Below are 21,978 nucleotides of genomic sequence, written 5' to 3'. Positions count from 1 at the left end.
ATTTTACATTTACGACGTATTGTTGATTTAATATGCTGAATCATTATTAATGGTATATAGGCCCACCTATTATATTTCTATAAATTAATCAACAATTATCTCATTAATTACACTGTCGTAAATAGGCCTATTGAAGCATAATTGAAGTATTATTAATTATTCACTAAAGCATTATTCGAGCACCTTTATTATTATTATTATTTTATTTATATATATATATATATATGTATATATACATATTATTATTCAACCATATTAACATTGAAAACATGAATATGCATATGTGGATAAAATTATCGCAGAAAATAAACTTATAATTTATAAGATTATTTTTTAAAACAAAATCAAATAGATAATGTTTTTATTTAAAAGCAGGTTTTGCATGTACGTAATTTTGTTTAATATGTTGATTATTACTATTTCATTAATCAAACTATCGTAAAATTATTATTATTATTATTATTATTATTATTATTATTATTACTGTATTATTAAACCAAAGAAATTTTCAATTTACGACGTATTGTTGATTTAATATGCTGAATCAGTATTATTGGTATATAGGCCTACCTATTATATTTCTATAACTTAATCAAAAATTATCTCATTAATCACACTATCGTAAATAGGCCTATTGAAGCATTATTGAAGTACAGTATTACTAATTATTCTCTAAAGCATTATTCGAGCACCTTTATTATTATTATTATTATTATTTATTTATTTATTTTTTTATATATTATTATTTTATCAACCAGATTAACATTGAAAACATGAATATGCATATGTGCATAAAATTATCGCAGAAAATAAACTTATAATTTATAAGATTATTTTTGAAAACAATCAAATAGATAACGTTTTTATTTAAAAGCAGGTTTTGCATGGACGTAATTTTATTTAATATGCTGATTATTACTATTTCATTAATCAAACTATTCACTTCAATGATATATTTTGATCTTCATTTATTATTATTATCATTTACTTTTTATTATTATTTAATTATTATTATTATCTGTAATATTATTATTATTATTATTATTATTATTATTATTATTATGTCTTTGCCATTAACATTATCATTGTTTCTCTTTAAGGCGTCTTGTACAGGGACATGTTTCTTTTAGCCTAACCAGTCCCATTACGTTTTGAGTGAAATAAAACTGTGAATTATGAATTATACCAATGTCATCTATTGATAAAAACATCGATTCGATTAATTAACAGCAGCTTTTCGCACTGTGGCAGTGCCGATAGAAAACAGCAACTTTTTGGCACTGCGGCAGTGCCGATAGAAAATGGCAGCTTTTTGGCACTGCGGCAGTGCCGATAGAAAACAGGAGCTTTTTTGGCACTGCGGCAGTGCCAAATCGGCACTGCGGCAGTGCCGATAGCCACTACCTCTTTTCAGAGTGTCTAACTGATCTGTCAATTTTATACCAGGGGACTACAGTATTTGCATAGGAGTATTTAACAATAAGAAAAAATGGGAAAACAGTTTCCTTTGATATTTACTTAAGCGAGTGTGTATGAAACCGGGTCTATGGCAATTATAATTTGATACTACATCTAGAAGATACGGACCCTATTATTAAAAACTGTTGAATTCTAAATGATTACAAGATGACCAAGCATATGAATGAATCAGTCTAAAACGATATTCAAAGATATTATACAGCTAACCGCTAATGTTTGTTTTGCATGTCTATTACACACCGTCACTCACAAATGTATGCAAAAATTGGTCGTAAAATTTGACAATAAATTGACCATTAAAATCTATTGTAAATATTTATTTAAATCCGTACACAGATTTTCTTTTAAGTTGTCTGTTTTCAATACTATAGCTGTTTCTTTACGATGACATTGTTTTGAAATTGTACTGTATAACACTCCAAAATTTGTTTTATGGGCAAACAGCAGAAGGCTCTAAATTTTTACAAGTTGACCAAGCGTGTTGCTGCATCATTGTTGTTCGGTTACGATCACTATTCAGGCAGAGAGCAGCAGGATGATAATTTTTTTTTCCCACAGCTATTTAGATGTCGTTGTTGGTAACGAGTGTAAAATATACTGTAGATAAGAATTGTAGATAAATAATGCACATAAAATCAATTGTCGATGGAGAACGGCGTCAGTCATCTGATTAGTCCCATATTAACAGTACCGATATTTTGAATACTCCTCTTCCGCGAATTGTTTTATTGACAGTGACTCATCTAATTCTTATATAACCACTTTAACATTTCAATCGAAATAGTTCACCATATCGTAAAAGTTTGAATACCCACCCAATTCGTTGGCGATCCTCAGTGTATGTTACGTTAATGAAACATGTCATACTCAACAAGGGAATGTGTATTACAAAATGCCAGTACGTATTTTTTAGATTTTGACGCACTCTGTTTTGTTGTGTGTGTCTGCTGTTGAAAACAAACTTCCTAAATTTGTGACTCGCTATGATGACTGAGATGGACCATGTTGATTTATTAATATTATGTTGTTTGGGATGGAAAAAAGTAGAGTCAATTTCCCAAAAAAATGCTCCATCAGCAAATAGTTTAGTGTGCGCTATGGACAGTATGGCTATGGAATTTACTAACCACACAATCCACAATAATTAAGTCGCAAAACTTTAGCTGCATTTGGTGGATTAAGTCGCAAAACTTTATCTTCGTTTGGTGGCGCCAAACGGTTGGTACATTTCTTCAAACATTCAGCCAAAGGCCAGTGAAAGTTTTTATCGATGTTTGCCATCCTTATGTGAGCTATCGTAAAGTCATGGTTTGCCGGACTTGCGTTCAATTTAAATCTCCGAACTTCTGAAGCTGCAATTTATTTTTGAAAATGTGCAATTTAATGCAAATGAATTTGCTTTATATAACCTATAGCACAGTTAGATTTTAATTCAATTATTTTTAATTTAAACGATTTAAAATTAAGATGTTATGTTCCTGTTTTATATTACGTGTGGGATGTATTTTAACTATATTACGTCTGTGTTTACTGACTCAATTAGATTTTATATATTTTATCTACCTTTTTTAATGTTCAGACACTTTTTGGCTTTTAAGCGTTTAATGTACAATGTAATAATACCTGAACGCTTTAATTTATGATGCAATATACAAATGTTTTTAATACCTACACAGATAAACCGTGTCACTAGAGACAAAATACCTATAGATTAATTTAATTGAACTTTTGTATTAGCCGACAGGCAGTCATGAGCATTGCAATTTCCAATTTATTTTTTACAATAAAGAAATCTGTATCTGTACGCAACAAATTTCCTTTTGGACAAATAAGTTTTTAGTATTGTATTAGATTATTAGGCCTACTCCTTTGTAGGCCTAAAAAATGAGCAACGTGGACATTCATTCTAAAGAAATTGCTGCCCTCTTTTATGATAGTCATTCTGAGAGTGTCAAGTGCGCATGTGCCATTCAATCCTAGCCTCCTAGCAACAATCAACATCTTGCTCTAGCGGCCCGTAACCAGAATATTGGAAGTTGCGAAAACAAAGCTTTGTTCATGATTTTTAATAATTACTGAGTAATTTACTATCATGGCATCTTCAAGAATATCTGCCCGTCTTCCACCCAACATCGACCAAACTAAAGCACCGCTTGCATATGGTGACAGAGCGCTTCCGAAGCTGGTGAGTCAATAGACGATCCCACATAGGCCTACACAGATAGGGCCTAGGCCTTACTACTATACTACTAGCTACTACTACTACTAGGCCTAGCATAGGCCCATATTATTTGTAGGCCCTCCTAGGCCTAGAGGCCTAGTCTAGCTCAGTTAAACAGGGCTATGCAGGTTTATCGAAGCTTTTATTAATTATAATTAATACTTCTTGCTTGTTTTTGTAGTGCAGAGATAGGCCTATATGCCTAGCTAGGCTTTCTTTAATGACTTTATTCATTAAAATTGGTCACATCGCGGGCTCACTAAGTTATGGATGGGATATGGAACGCCATCATTGCCAATAATGCAAATTTAGAGCCTCAGCATCATATTTGTTAAACAAAACAAAGACAAATCATGCTTTTATTTTTATCAGTTTCATCTGTTTATTTATAACAAATGATCGCTAATCTGTGATACCACATGCATGGGGTGTGGTTGTGTGTATAAATAAATAATTGTATGTTTTTAAATATAAGATTTACATTTACATATAAATATTTATGTTATTTTTCTGTAACCAAAACAGTAGTCACTTAAAGAACGGTTTGTCCAGAAAACTTTCTGATTAGGCTTATTATTAGGCTAGATAAATGTACCATCTCAGGCTTGGCTGTAGGTTTGTCAGATACAATGCAATATAGGCCTAAACAGCTAAACTTATAAAGCTATTGCCTTTTAAACTTATTCAACAGAACCGCGAACTTAAAGATCCAGAACTAATCACAAGGCAACGAGCCTTGATGACATTATGTGATTATCTTCATGATCCTGAACATATAGTGGAAGCATTAAGAGTTGGTAAGTTTTAGGACTGTTTCAAGCCATTTTGTCTCTTTACAGATATTCGTCCCAAAATCGTTATGGCCTTGACTTAATGCTTTGGTTCTTGTTGTTCCGCCCTCTTTTGAATTTAAATCATATTGATAAAAACAAAATCTCGTTTGTGATTTTCATACATTCGTATATATGCTCTTTTCATGTCTTATTCATTTATACACTGAATACATCGGGTTTTTTTTCATTTATAAATGATGACTACAACTTCATAATGAATTGTTTTTTTTGCATAAAAATGGTTTGTTATTTTTTTATATAGAGTACTACAGTCGTGTCGTCATGGCACCAGGTGGCGCTTTCTGTTGTCAACAGATGTTGGTTACCGTTCATTACGCCTGAATGACTTCATAGGCTTTCTGGAATAGGCATTTTAAAATCTAATATTTTACCATCAAAATGTACTAAAAACAGAAAAGCTCGCATTATATTAGCTATCGGACACACATTTAATCATCAATTAAAATTTACAAAGAAAAAGTAGGATACAACATCTTAATAATTTAACGTTAGGAATTGGTTTGTCAGTAAAGAAAATGGCGTCCGGTTGAACGCTTTTTGCAATGATAGCAATGGAGTAGTATCACATGGTATCGTGTAGTACTCTATATATTACCGGTATTGATTTGTGAAGGCACTGACGAATGTCTTATTCCATCTCTAGGTGTAGTGGCAAGTTTAAAGGCGCTTTTAACAGATCCAGATGGCACAGTAAGAAATAAAACTACAGAAGTTCTCTATATTATCTCAGGTGGGTGAACTTAAAAAGCACAGAGCACTAATTGTTGCAAAGTACATAAATGATATTTACATTATATTTTTTTAAATTATAAGTTAATTTGATCTCAAATGTGAACAGAGAGCTTGATCATAGTTCCATAATCTATGTTCAAGAAGGGGAGAGTGGGGGGGGGGGGGGGGGGATGGTTGTTATAATGTGTAGCCCTTCCTTTTCAGAACCTATGATTACAATTTCACCAGGTGGACCTGTCCTGTGATGGAGATGGTTTCAGTTTACTTAAAGCTAATTAAGCCAGTGTTCACTATAATAAAGTCACAAAATTAGTTAATATAAAATTAACACATTTTATTATTCTGTTAACATTGATGAAATATCTATTATCACTTTTCACACTTTTTAATGAGTCTGCATTTACTTTTATATTTGATTACTGTATTCAAAATTTTTTTAAAGTATTTACGATATAACAGTAATTATTACAAATAACCTTTTCCTAGGTCACAACAGTGGTCGTGATGCATTTATGGATGAGAGTATTATTGTCCCTCTTTCAAGACTGTTCGATGACGATCTGTATATAGTCAGAAAAAATGCGCATATGGCAATTGAAATGCTTTGTGAGTTTTACCCTGGTGCTGAGGGATTGGTTGAGGCTAGCCTTATCCCAACGCTTGTTGATAAACTCAAGATTGAAGTAGATGAGATCAAGGTGAGGTGGCTTGATTACTATGAAATTTGTTGTTATAATACTTTATTCACTATCATAATGCTGTTTTTCATGATAATATTTAGTTTTAATATCTTTCAATTGTGTTAAATGATGACGTGTTTCCGATGTGATTGTTAATTTGGACGTTAATTCCTAATTAACAACTGATGAATTCTATTTCATTTAGGGCTTCATTTAGTCTTTGGCTTTTGTATAGAATATGCTATTTAAATATATCTAAGTTACCACTGATTCTGTAATATTTTTTTCCTTAGGAGTACATTTTAGACACATTGCACTTCTGTATGAGACTGGAGCAGATTCAAGCTCTCATAGCAGGTGCAATGGAAGTTTTCACAGAACTTTTGGAGCACAAGTCACCAGTCATCAGAGCCAGAGCAGCGAGGGACATCATGGACTTAAGGTACGTAAAGGACTATGAAGGTATTATTAAGGGAGGAACCATCATCTGTTTTACTGTTTTTGTGTGGGGTAGACAAGGGTGGATCCAGTAGGGTGACACAAGGGGAAACATTCTCCTAGTTTTGCCACTAAATTTTAAAATTTCAAGGAATATATTGAAATTAGCACTCTCATTTACCTATTCTGAATATGTTGTGCTTGTGGGGATCTGGTCCCCATTTCACATGACCTTAAATAGCTTTATGATTGTGAAGACACAAAAGATGGTAATACTAGTGGAAGCCACTTGTACTCATTCCCTTTAGCTCTCATATCTTTATGTATATAAACCACAACAAAAAGTACTCCAAAATATAGCTTGTAAAACAATTCAAGAGAAACAAACATAAGCCTATGTAAAATGTTTGTATAAAACTAAATATTTCTTTGAGTAGCGTTCCTCTGGATGGTAAAAAAAAAGCCTGCGAGTGTAACAGCTTAGCATTTCTTGTGAAGCTACTCAGTGATGATGACACAGACGTCCGTGCAAAAGCATCTGGAGCCATAGCAACGTAAGCTTGCCCTTTCCATTTTTTTTGTAGGGGTGTAGTAGGTTGGTGGGTCAATACATGCAAGTACAGTAATACATTAACAATAATACATTCTTGTTATAACCATACTATAGAATTAGGATGAACGTAATCTGCATCAATGCATAATTCAAACAATGTTTTTCTGAAAAAATTTACAGTATGGATATTACAGTTATTGTCATCAGAAATAATGCATGTGTACCCTTCTGCATTACTTAATGAGATAATTATTATTAAGAACTATAACATGCTTTTTTTAATGTGGTTCATGCCTTGTTTCTGTACCATAATAGAATAACTATCACAACTGAGGGGAAACAGAAAGCCCTCAGGGCAGACGCAATTCCACAGCTTGTGACTCTGGTTAACGATCCCACCAGCGAGGTCAGACTAAATGCTATCAAGGTAAATACTGTACAATGCAATCAAATTGGTTGGAGTATAATTAATTTTGTGAAATTAAAACACACATTGACTGCAAGTGGCACATTCAATTAGATCATGCCCAATAGAACCAAAAACCAAGTTAATAGTTTCCCCCCCCCCCTTTTAAGCAACATACTACAGTAATGGAACTGATCAATCACAGTATTTTATTCAATAGACGGGCCAGGAATATGTGCTTGTCTCACTAGTTTGAGACTGTATGTTACCGGGCTGCATTTTGAAGGACCTCCGCAACAATATCCAAGTGGCTGAGTGGTAAGGTCCTGTATAAGATGAAAGAATGTATTGTTGTATTATGAATACCGCTTTAGAAAGTGGAGTTTTTTAAATGTTTTCACAGGACTCTGGATTTGAACCTAGGACCCTGGATTTGAGCCCAGGACCATGGATTTAAGTGAAGACCTATTAGGATACTAATTGTTATAGTTTTTTTTGTTATTACTGTACATTTAAAGAAATTTGTCTCTTCCATTCCAGGCTATTACCACTCTGTCAGAAGCCCCACAGGCACGGACAGCATTATTAAAACATGTAGAAAATGTAAGTACAGTACATGTAAGTTAATGTTTACAGCAATTAATAAAGATTATAGAAATTTATTATTACAACTCATGCCATCTCCCTTGCAGATTGAGAAGAGAGCCCATGAGGAAAATGAACCAACCGAGGCTGTCAGGGGAGCTGCCAAAATTGCTGTCAGGGTGATCACTTGGAAACCCTAGTCCTACCTTCAACCAATTCAATAGATGTCTGTATAAGCCACTTAGCTCTGGCAGGAATAACTTGAGCTAAATCAATAACCTCCTTAGTGGAACCATATAACTCCCCTATTCTATACATTTTGTAACAGATCAACTAGAAACTCTCAAACCCTTAATATTGTAGCCTCATAAATGCTTCGAGATAAGCCACTCATTCCACTATAATGGATGGTTTACGGGATATGTTCAACCCATTTATTACTTTATACTGTATATTCCTTTAATTCTAAACTCTACAAGGTTGTTTTAAATACACATTGCTGAATTCATTAGTTTAATTTGTAAATATACAATGTATATTTCAGTGTAATGTATATTGTACAGGATGCTGGCATGTTATAAATATTGTATATTATACCACGTACTATAAAAATTGTTTCAATAATTTATAGCTTACTGTATTTAATTGTCTGATCATTTTGGGTCTGTGCTATCTTCATGTCTGTATAATAGTAATGTGGTTAAGATAAAGTTTTCCGGGCCTGATTACATATGTATTACAACTGTACATTTACATCATTACCAAGACGAATCTTTGAAAATGATTACATGTAATTAATATTGTATACAAATCCAATTGGAAGTTAAAGTACACTCTTTAAGTTTTGGCACCATATAGCAATAAAACTATATGTTCAGTTGCTGGAAACACCTTGCTATAATGGGAAATATATAAAATAGAATAATTCAATATTGGTAAAGGATGATGATGGATTATACCATAACCACAGGCCCTAATTATATGCTTGGATTGCTGTAAAAATAATGATAAAACACTCAACAAATTTCAAACAAGTTAATTTATTATTCTTACTATATATACATCAAATCATGTAGTTTACAGTTCATACCATAGACATTTGAATGAATTAATCAAAAGATTACAGTGTTAAAACCAAGAATACAGTACAGTATATATGGTACATGGCGCATAAATAAAACTAAAGAGAAAACGCCATATTTAAAAAAAAATGTGTACTACACATATACTTCAGTATCTAAATAATTGATATATTTCTAAATAAATTTTCTATATAATATATTCATATCTTCAATACATTCTTTGGGGATGAAACTTAGGCGAGTAGCTTTTACCCATGCTTGAGACTGTAATGGGGTTTAAGCACTTGTAGCACAGCACCGGGGACTCATCACTATCACTAGCATGTCGGCACCTTCTCTTATGACAGCGAGCTTGTTTTATCTCAGGATAGTAATGGATGTTGTCATTAATAGGTGACATCATCTCTGGCATTATGCGAGGCTCATAAAATAGATCTTCAGTGTGGGTAGTGAAATGAGGTAAGGTATGGGGACTGCTGGGATCTTGATTAGGACAACTGAAATTATCCTCGGAAAATACACTCTTCGTGGCCTCTGAACGACTCTGGTGATCAAAGCGAGGAATAGGTATGGTACTATTATGCAAGGGACCTCTGTCCATTTCATCAAGAAAATCTAAACTGCTACTGTATGGCATCTGAAATAAATGAATAGAATTCTTTAATAAGCTGCCTCTTAACCAACCACCAAGGAGATCCTTTACTTTATCTCCATTATTCATCAATCTCTAAATTTTTACCATAAAAATCTTAAACAGTAAAGTGTCATAGCTTATTACCAAACTTTGCTTTAATTGCGTGCTTTTAATAAAAACAAAAAAGAAAGATATAAAAATACAATGCAAACTATCTTGAATTAAATAATTATTTATAATATTTTTATTATTATTATCCTAATAATACAAATATTCTTACCATTAATGCTCTGTTATTTTATTTAATTTATTTTTGTTATTTAATTCCTTTAGGCACATGGCCAAGGATTACCAATAGCAACTTAATCACTGTTCTATTAGATAGGTGGCAATCACTTCACATGAGAAACATACACACATAATGCTCTACATAAACTAAGTCCCATGAGGCTTATGGAGTGGAATTATTTTGTCGTGAGAAAAAAATCAAGGACAGGATTTAAACCACGACCCTGCGATTGGAAGGCGAGCATCTTACCTACCAAGTTATTCAACTCCACTCCATTTTGAATGGCTGATTAAAAATATTAGTACAGTATATATAAATATATATACTTTATTGCAAATGTATACTGTAGTAGAGAAGGAGGTATACATTATTGATGACAGTGGCCCTATGTTTGCAGACCAAATTTTCAAAGAGCATGTTCCTGTTCTATGTTGTTTGCTGCCACACAAATTTAAATTATGTGACAGTGGCCCTATGTTTGCAGACCAAATTTTCAAAGAGCATGTTCCTGTTCTATGTTGTTTGCTGCCACACAAATTTAAATTATGTGACAGTGGCCCTAAGTTTGCAGACCAAATTTTCAAAGAGCATGTTCCTGTTCTATGTTGTTTGCTGCCACACAAATTTAAATTATGTAAATGGAAGAATATTCTTAAACTTACGTGAGTAGTCATTGGTTCCTGTGATGTCATTATTGCCTTTTCAAATTTCCTGGTCATGTCCATTGCATTAAGACTAAAATCTGTCGCTAACTTATCCTGGAAATGACTGTTCTCGGCAAAGTCAAGTATTGTCCCACTTAAAAAACTATTCGATGTCTTAATCTGTGTGGAAATACATTCAGTCTCATATTCACGCTCATTGTTTGACAAATATGTAGAAACAGATGAAAATTATCTTGTCAATAAACCTACCTATAGTACAAGTTCAAACCTATAACTTAGTTTAAATACAATAATGGTACATCACAACCAGTGTGAAAACCATACAAGGCAGTAGGGGCAGCGTCGTCGGAAGAGAACAGGACCCCCACCCCGCAGGGCACCATGGTCCCATTGTCGGAGAAGAAGCTGATTGTTTCGTCCAGCAACACTGCTTTCAAAAAACATTTGCAGTCTGAAAGGTGCCTAGTCTTATAAATTTGCTCATCTCAGCTCCAAAAATGGTGGAGCTGAGGTGGTTGTGGACTCCACTGTCGAGGATGTTGCTTCTACATACAATACGAGATGAATGTATAATGCATGCTTACCTGCTTGTGGATTCCATGTTCACTGTAGGTACCACTGCCATGTTGTACTGTCTCATCCATAAACAGCTTAAATGGAGGTTCATCTAAATGGGAAGGTATACAAATACAATTATCAATAATCAATGTATGCATTATTTACCTGTATAGAACCTTTCTTTTTTTAAACCAAAAGTTTTTATGTGGTTTATGGAAGCTAGTGATGGCCTGTAGTACAGTAAATAGAATACATAATTTAATTTAGGTTCACAAAAATATACATTGAAATAGTATCTATACGCATATTTCAAAGCCTATGGGCACAATGCAAAAGCGAGTGCACCTTCTATTTTTTTTTATTTTTAAAAATTGTTATCCACACTCTAGTTATCATACAAGAATATTTTTGGTTCACCTGTAACATTATATACTGTCCACTGTGATAAATGATTCCATTATTTCAGAGGTATGTTTCATAATGAGAACACTGACAACACCATCATCATGATCATTACCAATATCATCATATCTGATAATCTAATATTCTAATTTTTATCTTTAAGTCTGTACTTACCATCAGGTCTTGATTTTGTACATGGTATATGACTTCTATGTCTCCTTTGATTGTGATTCGATACATTCAATGTTTGTTTAGAAGACCTAAAGAGTGCCTGTACTCTATCACTGCTGTCCATCATCACTGCATCATTTATAGTACTAACTGATAGAGATGGATGGCTGGTGTTGTTAAGTGGAAGTTGTTCTAGATATCAGAAAGACAAAGGATCAGAAACTTAGATTCCATGTCAAATTTTTAATGGTTTTCTATCACTTTTTTACTATTTTTAAAACTCTCCTAAAATGTTATTATTAAAAAAATTATTTTTATTATTAAAATGTTTTTAAGTATGGTCCTTGGATATTGTTACTAAGGTTCCACAAAATGAGTTGGAAAACTTATGAGCTTATGGGGCATGGGCATATTCTTGGCCCATTCTCATTGCTAAGTTGATAATTTCACTGACACACAACACATGGAAAGAGGCAGCAACAACTGGCAAATGCTTTTGTTGGTAGCAACAATTATGAGATATGGAATAAAAAATATTGAGTGTGATAAAAGAAAAGTTACCCGCACTTCTGGCGATCAAAGGTTGTAAACTTCTTCTGGCAGACTGAGAATTTCTCGCTTGCTGTCTAATGGCTGGAGTCGATTTACTTGGTGTTGTTTTAGAACTACAAATAATTGAAAAAAAATTATTTAAGCTGCTAAAAATTGATTAACATCTTTCACCACCTTACTGCATTGTATCATAAATCTACAACTTCCGATAAAAAAATTGATTTCAGATCCAAAGAATTACTTACTTTATTCGCAATGTTCTCACTAGTTCTAACTGTATTTCTGAGAATAAATCTAAAGAATAAAAATAATGATTGATAAACCAGGAACATACAAATCAGACTAAATTAGAAAATATAATAAATGAGGATAATAGTTTACAATAATTTAATGTACTTTATAGTGCACATTGCCACCAAGTGGTTCGAGGCTCACCTTCTAACATAAAAAATAATAACACAAGACTAGAAGTGTGTATATGGACTCCACGTCCATCAATCTTTTATGCAAATATAATAATAATCATGATGATGAAAATAATATTTAATATAACAATAAGTAAATATAATCTACCTCTTCCAGGAAACATACATAAGTCAACTGAGCTGCACAACTGTTCTGCTACATTATTTAAGTCAGGAGTCTAAATTTATCAAGAAATGGATAATTTTATTAGATATGTTGACACTCATTGAAAAAGAAAGTCAACATGATAAAGTGAAATGAATAGAATTTGAATACAATCAAATCAACAAAGTGGATATATTGGAAGCCATCTCCCCTCTATTTCCAAAGTGAAATGAATAACAAAATGAATATGTTTGAAATCAACTACCACCCTCACATCAAGGTTGGGATAACACAGGCTATGTGTTATTCACTGAAAATGACATATATAGGCCTACTGGCATGCTGAATTTATTGCTGTGGCAATAGCTATTAAAATTGATCTTTCTTTTCGAAATTAAAGATACAGTACCCTTTTTAAACATTGACACATTATGATTTTGCAACTCACTGTGCAAATACATTTACACATACACACATACATACATACATATGTACCAACCGCTTCTACATACATAGAAGTGGTTGGCGCAACGGTTGTGGCTCGGACTCTCAACCATGAGGTCAGGGGTTAAAAACTCTCGCTGTGCAAATTGCTTGTGTCCTTAGGCAAGACACTTTATCTACGTTTATCTCTCTCCACCCAGGTGTATAAATGGGTACCGGCATATGCTAGGAAGGTAAAACAGACTGCAGTGCGGGAGGAGTGGCAAACCCCCTACAGCCTTGCACAGTCTGGCCCAAATGCTAAAGTAAGAGACGGGCACTCCGGCCTGCTTCAGGTTTTGAACCTTTACATTTTTTTACATACATACATTTAGTATGATAAAAATAACAGTTTTGTTTGATTACAAACATAATAGAGATATAGACAACTACCTGTGGCATTGTAGGAGTTTTCATATCTTCACTCACATTCTCCTGTCTTTTATTTATGGAACTGATGCAGGAAGATCTGCTGTCACTCCTAATAACATTGGTAAGTACGTAATGTTTTAATGTTTACATACAATGTTTACATTACTTTTCTTTACAATGTTATACCGTTTTATTTATTCTTACAGCTTAAAGCTCAATGGTTATTAACTGTAAATGTTACTAAACTACAGACAACATAGTTAAAATGAAAATTGTTGTAACCAAAACACAGTGATAACTGAAATTAACAACTGCTCTGTAAACAACATGTTTACCAAAAAAAGACCAACCCCTATTTTCTAGATTTTATGTCAGTCGGAATTGTGCAACACACACATTTTTGGAAACTTAATATAGGAAATGTAAAGGTAATTGTAACTTGGTCTCATTGGTTAATACAAAATGTGAAACCCAGATGAAAATGCTTTAGCATCTTTATATAACTCTATAACCAAATATAATTAAATATTTTCTGGAATGGCTTAGAATACAAAAGAGTAAAAACTTGTGTTTTGTGTGTTACATTATTGAGTTTATAAATATTAATTTTTCTGTTCAGGATAAATGATAATTAGATGTTACTTACCTAGGCTGACTTTTATTGCTATGACAACTATAGTGCATGCTTCCCATATTACTGTCACAAGCAGCAGATCGAGGTGTAGACCAGTGGGGTGCTGGTTCGATATCATCTAACTCATTTGAAGTATCCAGGATTTTTCTGAGATCTTTTTCTGTCCGTTCCAAAATTCTCTCATTTACAGGCAATGGTTCTAGATTCCAAACATTAAACACAAAGTTAATGTGTTTAAATATGTAAGACATACATCAAAATAAACAAGGAAAAATAAGGAGTAAAGCACAAAGTAGAATAAAATTCAAGAAAATATGAATGAATGAATAAGTGAAGAGAGATAGGAGAGGGAAAAGTTGTTTTTTGTAGTATATAAATATTATACAACATACAAAATATATTTATTGGTTTGGAATAATGTAATACAAATGTTTTTATGTTACATATTAAGGCAATACCTACCTCTTAGAACCCTATCAGACTTTTTACCTTGATTATACAGTCCAAGTTTTCTCTGTGAAAAAAGTGCAAAAACATGCTCATTTCAAACAATTTTACTCTTATGTTTTGATGTAGGATAGAATACTTGGCCAAAGATGCTAAAATGTTGCTATTTACATACTTTTCTTTATTTCTAAAAATATTTCTAAACTGAATGCGGCATAAATATTTTACCATCTTACCGTTAGGCGACTCTGAGTAATAGTTGAATAACCTTGTGATGAGCATGTTTTCCCCAATTTTGATTTCTAGAGAATAAACAGAGACTGTCAGGGAAATAATTCAACTTAAATTTATTTGTTTTTGCTGTGACTATCTGATATGATCAGGATGACTGCTTGTATGCACTGCAGTTTTTTATCTAATGGGGTATCTTGCACAACAACAAAAGCAATTATCAATTCTTTAATGTGGTTTTGTTTTAATTGTATTTTTTTTTGCGAGCTCTGTAATTTCTTTGTTTTCGTTGGAGACAATAAATCTAATCTTGCATCTTGAGATCAGTAAAGATTTTAAATTCAGGATTATTTCATTTGATGCCAAAGTCTTAACACTGCATCACACATTTCAATTAAATTACACAATTTGTCATTTAGGAAATGCATGTTACCAATTCCTATGTCTATATATATAAAAAAAAACTTACAAAAACAATTTCATCAGCTCGCTTGACATGTTTTCTGAATTCAGCTCTTGCTTGATGGTCCACCTAAAATATACCAGGACATGGTAACTATGAGTCAGCCAGAATTCAAAAGCAGGTAATGACCAATTGAGTGATTGATAATGTATAGAAATTTTCCAAAGCTCACCACTTTCTTAAGCAGTACAGCCACTACAATATTTTTTGTCTGTAGATAACCAAAATTGATGATACTTTGTGTATGATTATTTCTATTCACCAAAAGCACACCTGTGCCCCGGGGAGCCCAAATGGCAGTGTCTGGAAGCTTCGAGCCCAGTGTAGACATGTGGAAGGCCCAGTTATGTTCTGTGGAAAAGAATCCAGAGAAGCTCCAGCCTTTCAGGTATTTAGATGTTTAATTTTAAGAAGTAGGTATAAAGATTTTGAAATCTTATATAATATAGTTAACCCAGGTTCCAGGCACTATTATGTCTGTTCTGCTTCTCAATGCTACTGCTTATTTCAGACATATCTGATCAAACTAAAGCCCTGTGCAGACTATCAAATTTTATTTGACATTAAACATGTGACATGCCTACATTTGATCAGAATGACATCACATCAAGACCATATATGTGCAAAATATGACTATATATGGGCATAAAACAGTTTTTTGTCAAGGAAAATTTCTTATCCTGGACAAAGCTTTATTGTTTCTTTCCTATCAGTGGAAGTGAAACAATATTATCAGATGTGTCTGACCAGGGAGGAGTGATCTAACTGACATATTTGAACACTATGGTAGTTCTTTACCTCAGTATGCTTCCTAATTTCTTTTTCTTTATTCCTTTCTCCTTTAGATTTCTTCTTTTTCTCTTTTTGCAAAGTTGTTTTCTGAGCTGTTGCGTTTTTTTCAATCGATGTCATACAAACTTTATCAACAATAATCATCTCATCCTCGCTAGATTGCCGATTGGGAATACTTATTAGCTGCAGGTCACTCATTGACTTTTCTATTGAAAATAATGATTACTGAAAATGTTTACATCATTCAGATCATACAAAAATGTTCAGTATCTCATCACAACTAAAAAAAGTTTCGAAAGTGCAATTAGGAATTGCAGAAAATTAGCAAATTTTAAAAAACATTTATTAGTAAGTTTTTTGAAGGAAAATTGACAATTTTAGATGTTACTGTTATGTTTAGTATAGTCAAGTTACTATACATGCAAGACAATTAGTATGGTTGTACAAACAACGTTCAGATCTGTAGGAACAGAAATTTTTCCCATGTCTGGGTGTCTAGATGATTACATTTTGTATATAAGGTTGAAATCACATTCAAAATAACATCAGAATAAAATAAATACTGGTAAAAGTAAAATATAAGCATACTGACCAGGTTGCTGAGCTGGAAGCATAATTGCAGGACCACCTCCTGGTGATGAAACCCGTGCTCTAAATACTTCAGTTCAAACATGAAACAAGAAAGTTGAAGTAACAAATTCACATCTCCTAATTTTTGTTATAAAAATTTAACAGTAGTTTTACAATGGTCATTTTATGCTTAATTATGAATCTATCTATACATTTGTTTGTTTGTTTTTTATTCGGTTTCAACATTATATAGATAAAATTACAAAAAAAAACATAGAACATTAAAACATGAAACCAGGATAACCCATAAAGCCATAATCCAGAATAATTATTATTATTAAAGCCAAAAAAAAAACAAAAATTATTTCCAATGGTGTCCAACATTAACCATAAAAAAAGATAAAAAGTAAAAAGAAACATATATGTTATAGGTCTGTTTATAATATGTTTATAATTAATGCTTACTCTTACAGGTGATGAATTTTAACCTCCTACGATAGTGATTGATATGAGACTGTTTAACCAGAAGCTAAACCCATTGTAGCCTACTTTATGAAGATGAAGAGCCACCACTTAGTCTAGGCCTATAAATAGGGTCAAATTCATCCAACTTCTCCTGAACAAAACCAGCATAATTATTAACAGTACAGTAGGGCCCCGGTCACCCAAAAATATTTAGATAATAGCATAATGCAACAAACTTGCACAATGAGATGGTTGTCAACCTATAATTTTGTTATCTGTATATGGTGATGCAATTATCCACAGCCTAAAATTAAATGTACCTTTTAACACTGCTTCTCGAACTCTATTCTGTTCTTCGGTTGGGTCTATCCTTTTGGGGTGCGTAGCTTTCCTTTTTTTCTTTTTACCCATAACTTAGTTCATCAGTATACCATCATTCTTTCATAAAAGTCTGAAATATATATCACCATTTTTTACAACTAAATAATGCTATGGGCCTATCAAGGCTCTAGGCCAGGCCATATTCTTGATCATCTACACATTCCCAAGCATTATTTAAATACAATAACAGTATTAAGTTTCATGATATCTGACACATATATATAGCACAGAGTAAATATTAATAGAATGTAATTTGAAAGCACTAAACCTGAAGCACACAGGCCATTGACCTTAATTCTATGGCATACAATATAAGACACATGGATAGTAATAACTATTATACTTATAAGGTGTATTATAACCATGGATGACTCCAACTGCAAAACACAAAGTTAAATTAGGTTTTAAAAAATACTTTAAATAATATAAACAAGTCTGATATATAGTGAGCTCAGCGAAAGTGGATAAATGTGTAGCTCACTGAACATAGAATCTTAGGTTATAATGGATTCAATTTACAATGGCTCCGTAAAGTGTCAAAATCTATGTCAATGTTTGCAGTTGTATGTAAATTGAAATATTGAACTTTTATATATTTACTGTATGAAGTAAAATAAGCATAAAATACAATGGCAGCAAAATATTTAATTAATTTATAAATTTACAATTCAAAAGCAAGTGGTAGGCCTAATTACATTATGATATGAAATCCATCAAAAGTTTACACTATATCTAAAAGTCCAAAAAGAACAAATCATACATACTATAGCCTATCAGTAAGCCAGGGGCTACCTGTCTATAGGCCCTAACATTAGTTAGGACAACAGACCGTGTCCTACAGTATTTCAGAGGGGTCTACTACTACTACTAGGCCCAGCTAGTAGTGGGCCCTAAGTACAAATATAGGGAGAAATATAGTACAGGGCCTAGCCCAGTCATTCCTAGGCCAGGTCCTCCTACCCCATCCTTCTTAATTAATTTAATTATTATTCCTTTTCTTTAATCTACTAGGACAGTATGTTTTTTGGCCTTCCTAGGTTGACATGTAAAGAAGTCTAATTCGAAGATAAGTCGGGATTCGGCCTGAGCTAAGTAGACCTAGGCTAAGCCCTGCCTAGGGCTTCCTAGCCTACCTTACCTAAGCTAGGCCTAGTAGAGGCCGGCCTAACCTAGGAATCGGGTAGGCCTAGCCTAGGCGGCCTAAGCCAAGCTCAGGCCTGCAGCGCAGTCATCTAGTTAGAGGCCTGGCCTAGGCTAGGCCTGGCCCTAGAGGCTTAGGCCTACCTACCAAGCTACTTTTTATGTTGGCTTCCTTTTGCACAGAAACCAATCTGGAGATAATTCATGTAAAAACGCGGGTTTCAATATAAACAATATACATAACTAGGCCTAGGCCTACCTTCCTAAAATTTACGATCCCAGAGAGTGAGTTAACGTACGCGCGGGCTACTTGGGGTGTACGAAGACGCGAAGACACAACGGTTAACAAAAAGTTAAGTAATTAAAAGCGCTTTGAAAACAATAACTAAACTATTTTTGACTCCAGCGGTATACTCTCACAATTTTCAGTTTTAAAATTTTAGTGGTTGTCTGTCTCCCGATTTGTAAATTTTAAATAATAGATGTGACTCCTTAATATTTATTTTAATTAATTTGATACTTTTTATATATATTTAAAATAATTCAAATAATATTTTTAAAGACAAAACCAGATATGTTATATACAAATTTTGATTAGTGCCCCAGTGCCCCCTACTGGATCCGCCCCTGAATATGTGCACGAGGCGATTTGAAAATGAGCAAGATGATACCTACTGGGTCCCTAAATAGACAGCCTAAATAGCGCCAAAAATTGATTAGGCCTACTGGGTACTTTTCGTGGCCATTCTTCACTGTGTGCTAAACAAAGCCATAAGCGCGTTATGATTATTTAGGTGTTACCCCACTCAGATCTAAAATTTAACTAAACAGAACTATTTAAAAAAAAAAAAAAAAAAAAAAAAAAAAAAAAAAAAAACCAAAAAAAAAAAAAAAAAACCTCCCAATGGCATGGTATAGGCCTACTAATTAGACAGTTCTTCTATAGTTAGTATAGCAGCCAAGAGGAAATAAAAACGTCATAGACATGTTAACAGTTTAAGGATTGCAATTGAATGTATAATTTGAGACTCATATAGTAGAAGCTCATTGTTAAATCACGCCGCCATTGGTTATGGGGTTGGGTTTTATCGTCAATAACATTCGTAAGCCTAATTATTTTACATTATAATAAACAGCTAGTTAACCAAAGAACCAGTGCTTATACAAATACATTTCAATTGTCCTGCAAATAATTCAAGTCATACAGGACTCCATATGACGCCAAGTGCTGCCTCTGTGTTTTGTTATGATCATTGTTTCGTCGCCTTCTTTTCAAGACATTCTGAATTAGCATCACGCCGACTTTCGTATTTTGTTCTGTTCACTGTGATTCGTTAATAGCCTGTTCTACTTTACAGGGAATAAAAAGTTGGTGTATCAACAGACAGTGCTCACAAAAATACATTTCGCAAATCCTATATGCCGTACTGTGTACTTGCGGAAAACTTTTTGTATTTTAACTGACGACTATTAAACTGGTAACCAGGTCCACACAGAAATTTCCCGCCACCCAAATGGGTCGTGATCGCTGGTGTAGGCCTAGTACAATTTAAAAGAGTTTTACCTAGATGTATAACGATACTTTTCGACTCGGCTGATATCTTTGGCCCGTCATATCAACTCTAAAAATAGTTTGGCCCTTCAAACAAATTAATGAAGAACGGACATAGGTTGTTAATTAGACTACAGTTTGTAATCAATGCTTTTCTATCATCTTTGAATTCAGTAACAATTGAAATAATCATTTTAGATCTATATATGCGTTTCGTTGAAAGCTAAGGACTTTTTAATGGGCTACCGGTATTTAATTTTATAATCGAATATTTTTAGGTTTTTCTATCATTAAAGCACAAATCACTAGCTATGAAAAATAAGAGAAACTGTCACTACAATCAATTTTCGTTCCTCTTTTATTTTGGTATTCATATATGTACAACTTTGTATTTACAATACATCAATGATATAACAAAATATTAAGAAAATATTAATCATATAAAACCACACGGTGGCGGATTCAAATTCATAAAAAGTTATTTAAAAATGGAGAAAAATTTAAGTATGATTATAAGTGGCATAATCATACATTTTTCTTTCCTCAGCGCCAACCATGGTGGCTGAGGGGGCGGACCTTATATCTGTGAAAGTCCTTCCGCAGCCCCCCCCCCCTTTGAATTCCTGGCTTAAAATTATTTCGATGATGGCTTTGATAATAATTAAATAAGATATTAAACACATATGTAGAAAAAAAAAAAACAACAAACAGTTCTGGATATAATAATATGCAATGTCCATTGAATTAATGTTCTATCTGGAAAGAACTCGAATACCAACCCATTGACCTAGTTTTATAAATTTCAAGGTGTCGCATGCTTAAGCCACCAGGCTCCAACTCAGTCACCGACTACACCGAAAAAGCGGAGTTTGTTGCTGAAGTTTTATTGCAGCTACACGCAAGATTTTTTGGTACGCCAGGTGGATTTCGGTCGCAGGCACATCCACAAAAATCAGAAATGTGTTTGCCTAAGATTTCTGATCTTCTTCTCCCCTTGTTATACAATATTTTCTGTTGGAAATCTTCTAATTCCTCCTGTGCACGTCTGATTTGCCGTCTGGAAGTTAGTGTGATGTAGGTGAGTAAAGCACCAGCAAGACACAAGATGACAATAGCAGAGGCAAGCACTGCAGCCAAAATGGTTGTTGTCTTGTCCAAGCCGTTTTCTGATGACAGTGGTGGAACCACAGAAGTTGCGAGCTCGTCTACCATTTTTTTTCAAAACTTGCTGCTTTTCTAAAAAAAACATAAGTACATTTTTAGCATACTGAGCATGACATGGGCCTCATCAATCAATATTCTAAGTACTTACAGTATTATGATATTTCATGTTCAGATTTACCTATTGTAATGTACTCTATAAACGTTTGGTGATTCTTTTTTCGTAAATATATTTTTGTTAATGGTTAGCTGAATAATCTTTAAACGAATGGCACTTATTTTTTTTAAAAACATTCAATATAGATGGTTAATGATCAGCGACACATACTGTAATATTTTCACCGACTTTACTTTCCGGTACAGGCATATCTAAATATCTAATCAAAACCAGTTTAAATGTTTAACCTCTAAATAGC

The 21,978-nt window shown here is 33.3% G+C and overlaps 2 protein-coding genes and 1 long non-coding RNA gene across 5 annotated transcripts in view; 1 reads left to right on the top strand and 2 right to left on the bottom strand.

Moving 5' to 3' along the window:
* Nucleotides 1-3,435: 3,435 nt before the first annotated feature.
* LOC117105295 (radial spoke head 14 homolog) lies at nucleotides 3,436-8,588 on the top strand. The gene is made up of 9 exons (XM_033246412.1): nucleotides 3,436-3,664; nucleotides 4,392-4,497; nucleotides 5,198-5,284; nucleotides 5,773-5,984; nucleotides 6,260-6,408; nucleotides 6,842-6,958; nucleotides 7,273-7,384; nucleotides 7,904-7,966; nucleotides 8,056-8,588. The coding sequence occupies exons 1-9, from the start codon at nucleotides 3,572-3,574 to the stop codon at nucleotides 8,146-8,148; spliced, it is 1,032 nt and encodes a 343-aa protein (XP_033102303.1). The 5' UTR covers nucleotides 3,436-3,571; the 3' UTR covers nucleotides 8,149-8,588.
* Nucleotides 8,589-8,972: 384 nt separating this feature from the next.
* LOC117105293 lies at nucleotides 8,973-19,238 on the bottom strand. Of its 3 annotated transcripts, XM_033246409.1 has the most exons (16): nucleotides 19,109-19,238; nucleotides 17,649-17,779; nucleotides 16,886-16,951; nucleotides 16,300-16,499; nucleotides 15,508-15,570; nucleotides 15,044-15,109; nucleotides 14,823-14,874; nucleotides 14,373-14,559; nucleotides 13,748-13,835; nucleotides 12,875-12,944; nucleotides 12,547-12,595; nucleotides 12,311-12,414; nucleotides 11,753-11,941; nucleotides 11,203-11,285; nucleotides 10,616-10,777; nucleotides 8,973-9,667 (listed from the first exon to the last, which is right to left on the bottom strand). In XM_033246409.1, exons 2-16 carry the CDS (start codon nucleotides 17,737-17,739, stop codon nucleotides 9,239-9,241), a joined length of 1,899 nt encoding a protein of 632 aa, XP_033102300.1. In that variant the 5' UTR covers nucleotides 17,740-17,779; nucleotides 19,109-19,238; the 3' UTR covers nucleotides 8,973-9,238. The 3 variants fall into 3 exon arrangements, with proteins under 3 accessions (XP_033102300.1, XP_033102301.1, XP_033102302.1); XM_033246410.1 differs by lacking the exon at nucleotides 15,508-15,570; XM_033246411.1 differs by lacking the exon at nucleotides 16,886-16,951.
* A 1,507-nt stretch (nucleotides 19,239-20,745) lies between these two features.
* The window catches only part of LOC117105290, a 1,584-nt gene continuing 351 nt past the window's right edge, over nucleotides 20,746-21,978 (bottom strand). Inside the window, exon 2 of the long non-coding RNA XR_004444879.1 lies at nucleotides 20,746-21,637. This is a non-coding gene — a long non-coding RNA (uncharacterized LOC117105290). The remainder of the gene's footprint in view (nucleotides 21,638-21,978) is intronic.

This window comes from Anneissia japonica, unplaced genomic scaffold (assembly GCF_011630105.1).
Source record: "Anneissia japonica isolate Jap-2015-1 unplaced genomic scaffold, ASM1163010v1 scaffold287726_len2788222_cov184, whole genome shotgun sequence".
In the NCBI taxonomy this organism is placed as follows: Eukaryota; Metazoa; Echinodermata; class Crinoidea; order Comatulida; family Comatulidae; genus Anneissia; species Anneissia japonica.
Note: the sequence above shows the minus strand (reverse complement) of the source record. Positions and strands in the feature narration are given on the sequence as shown.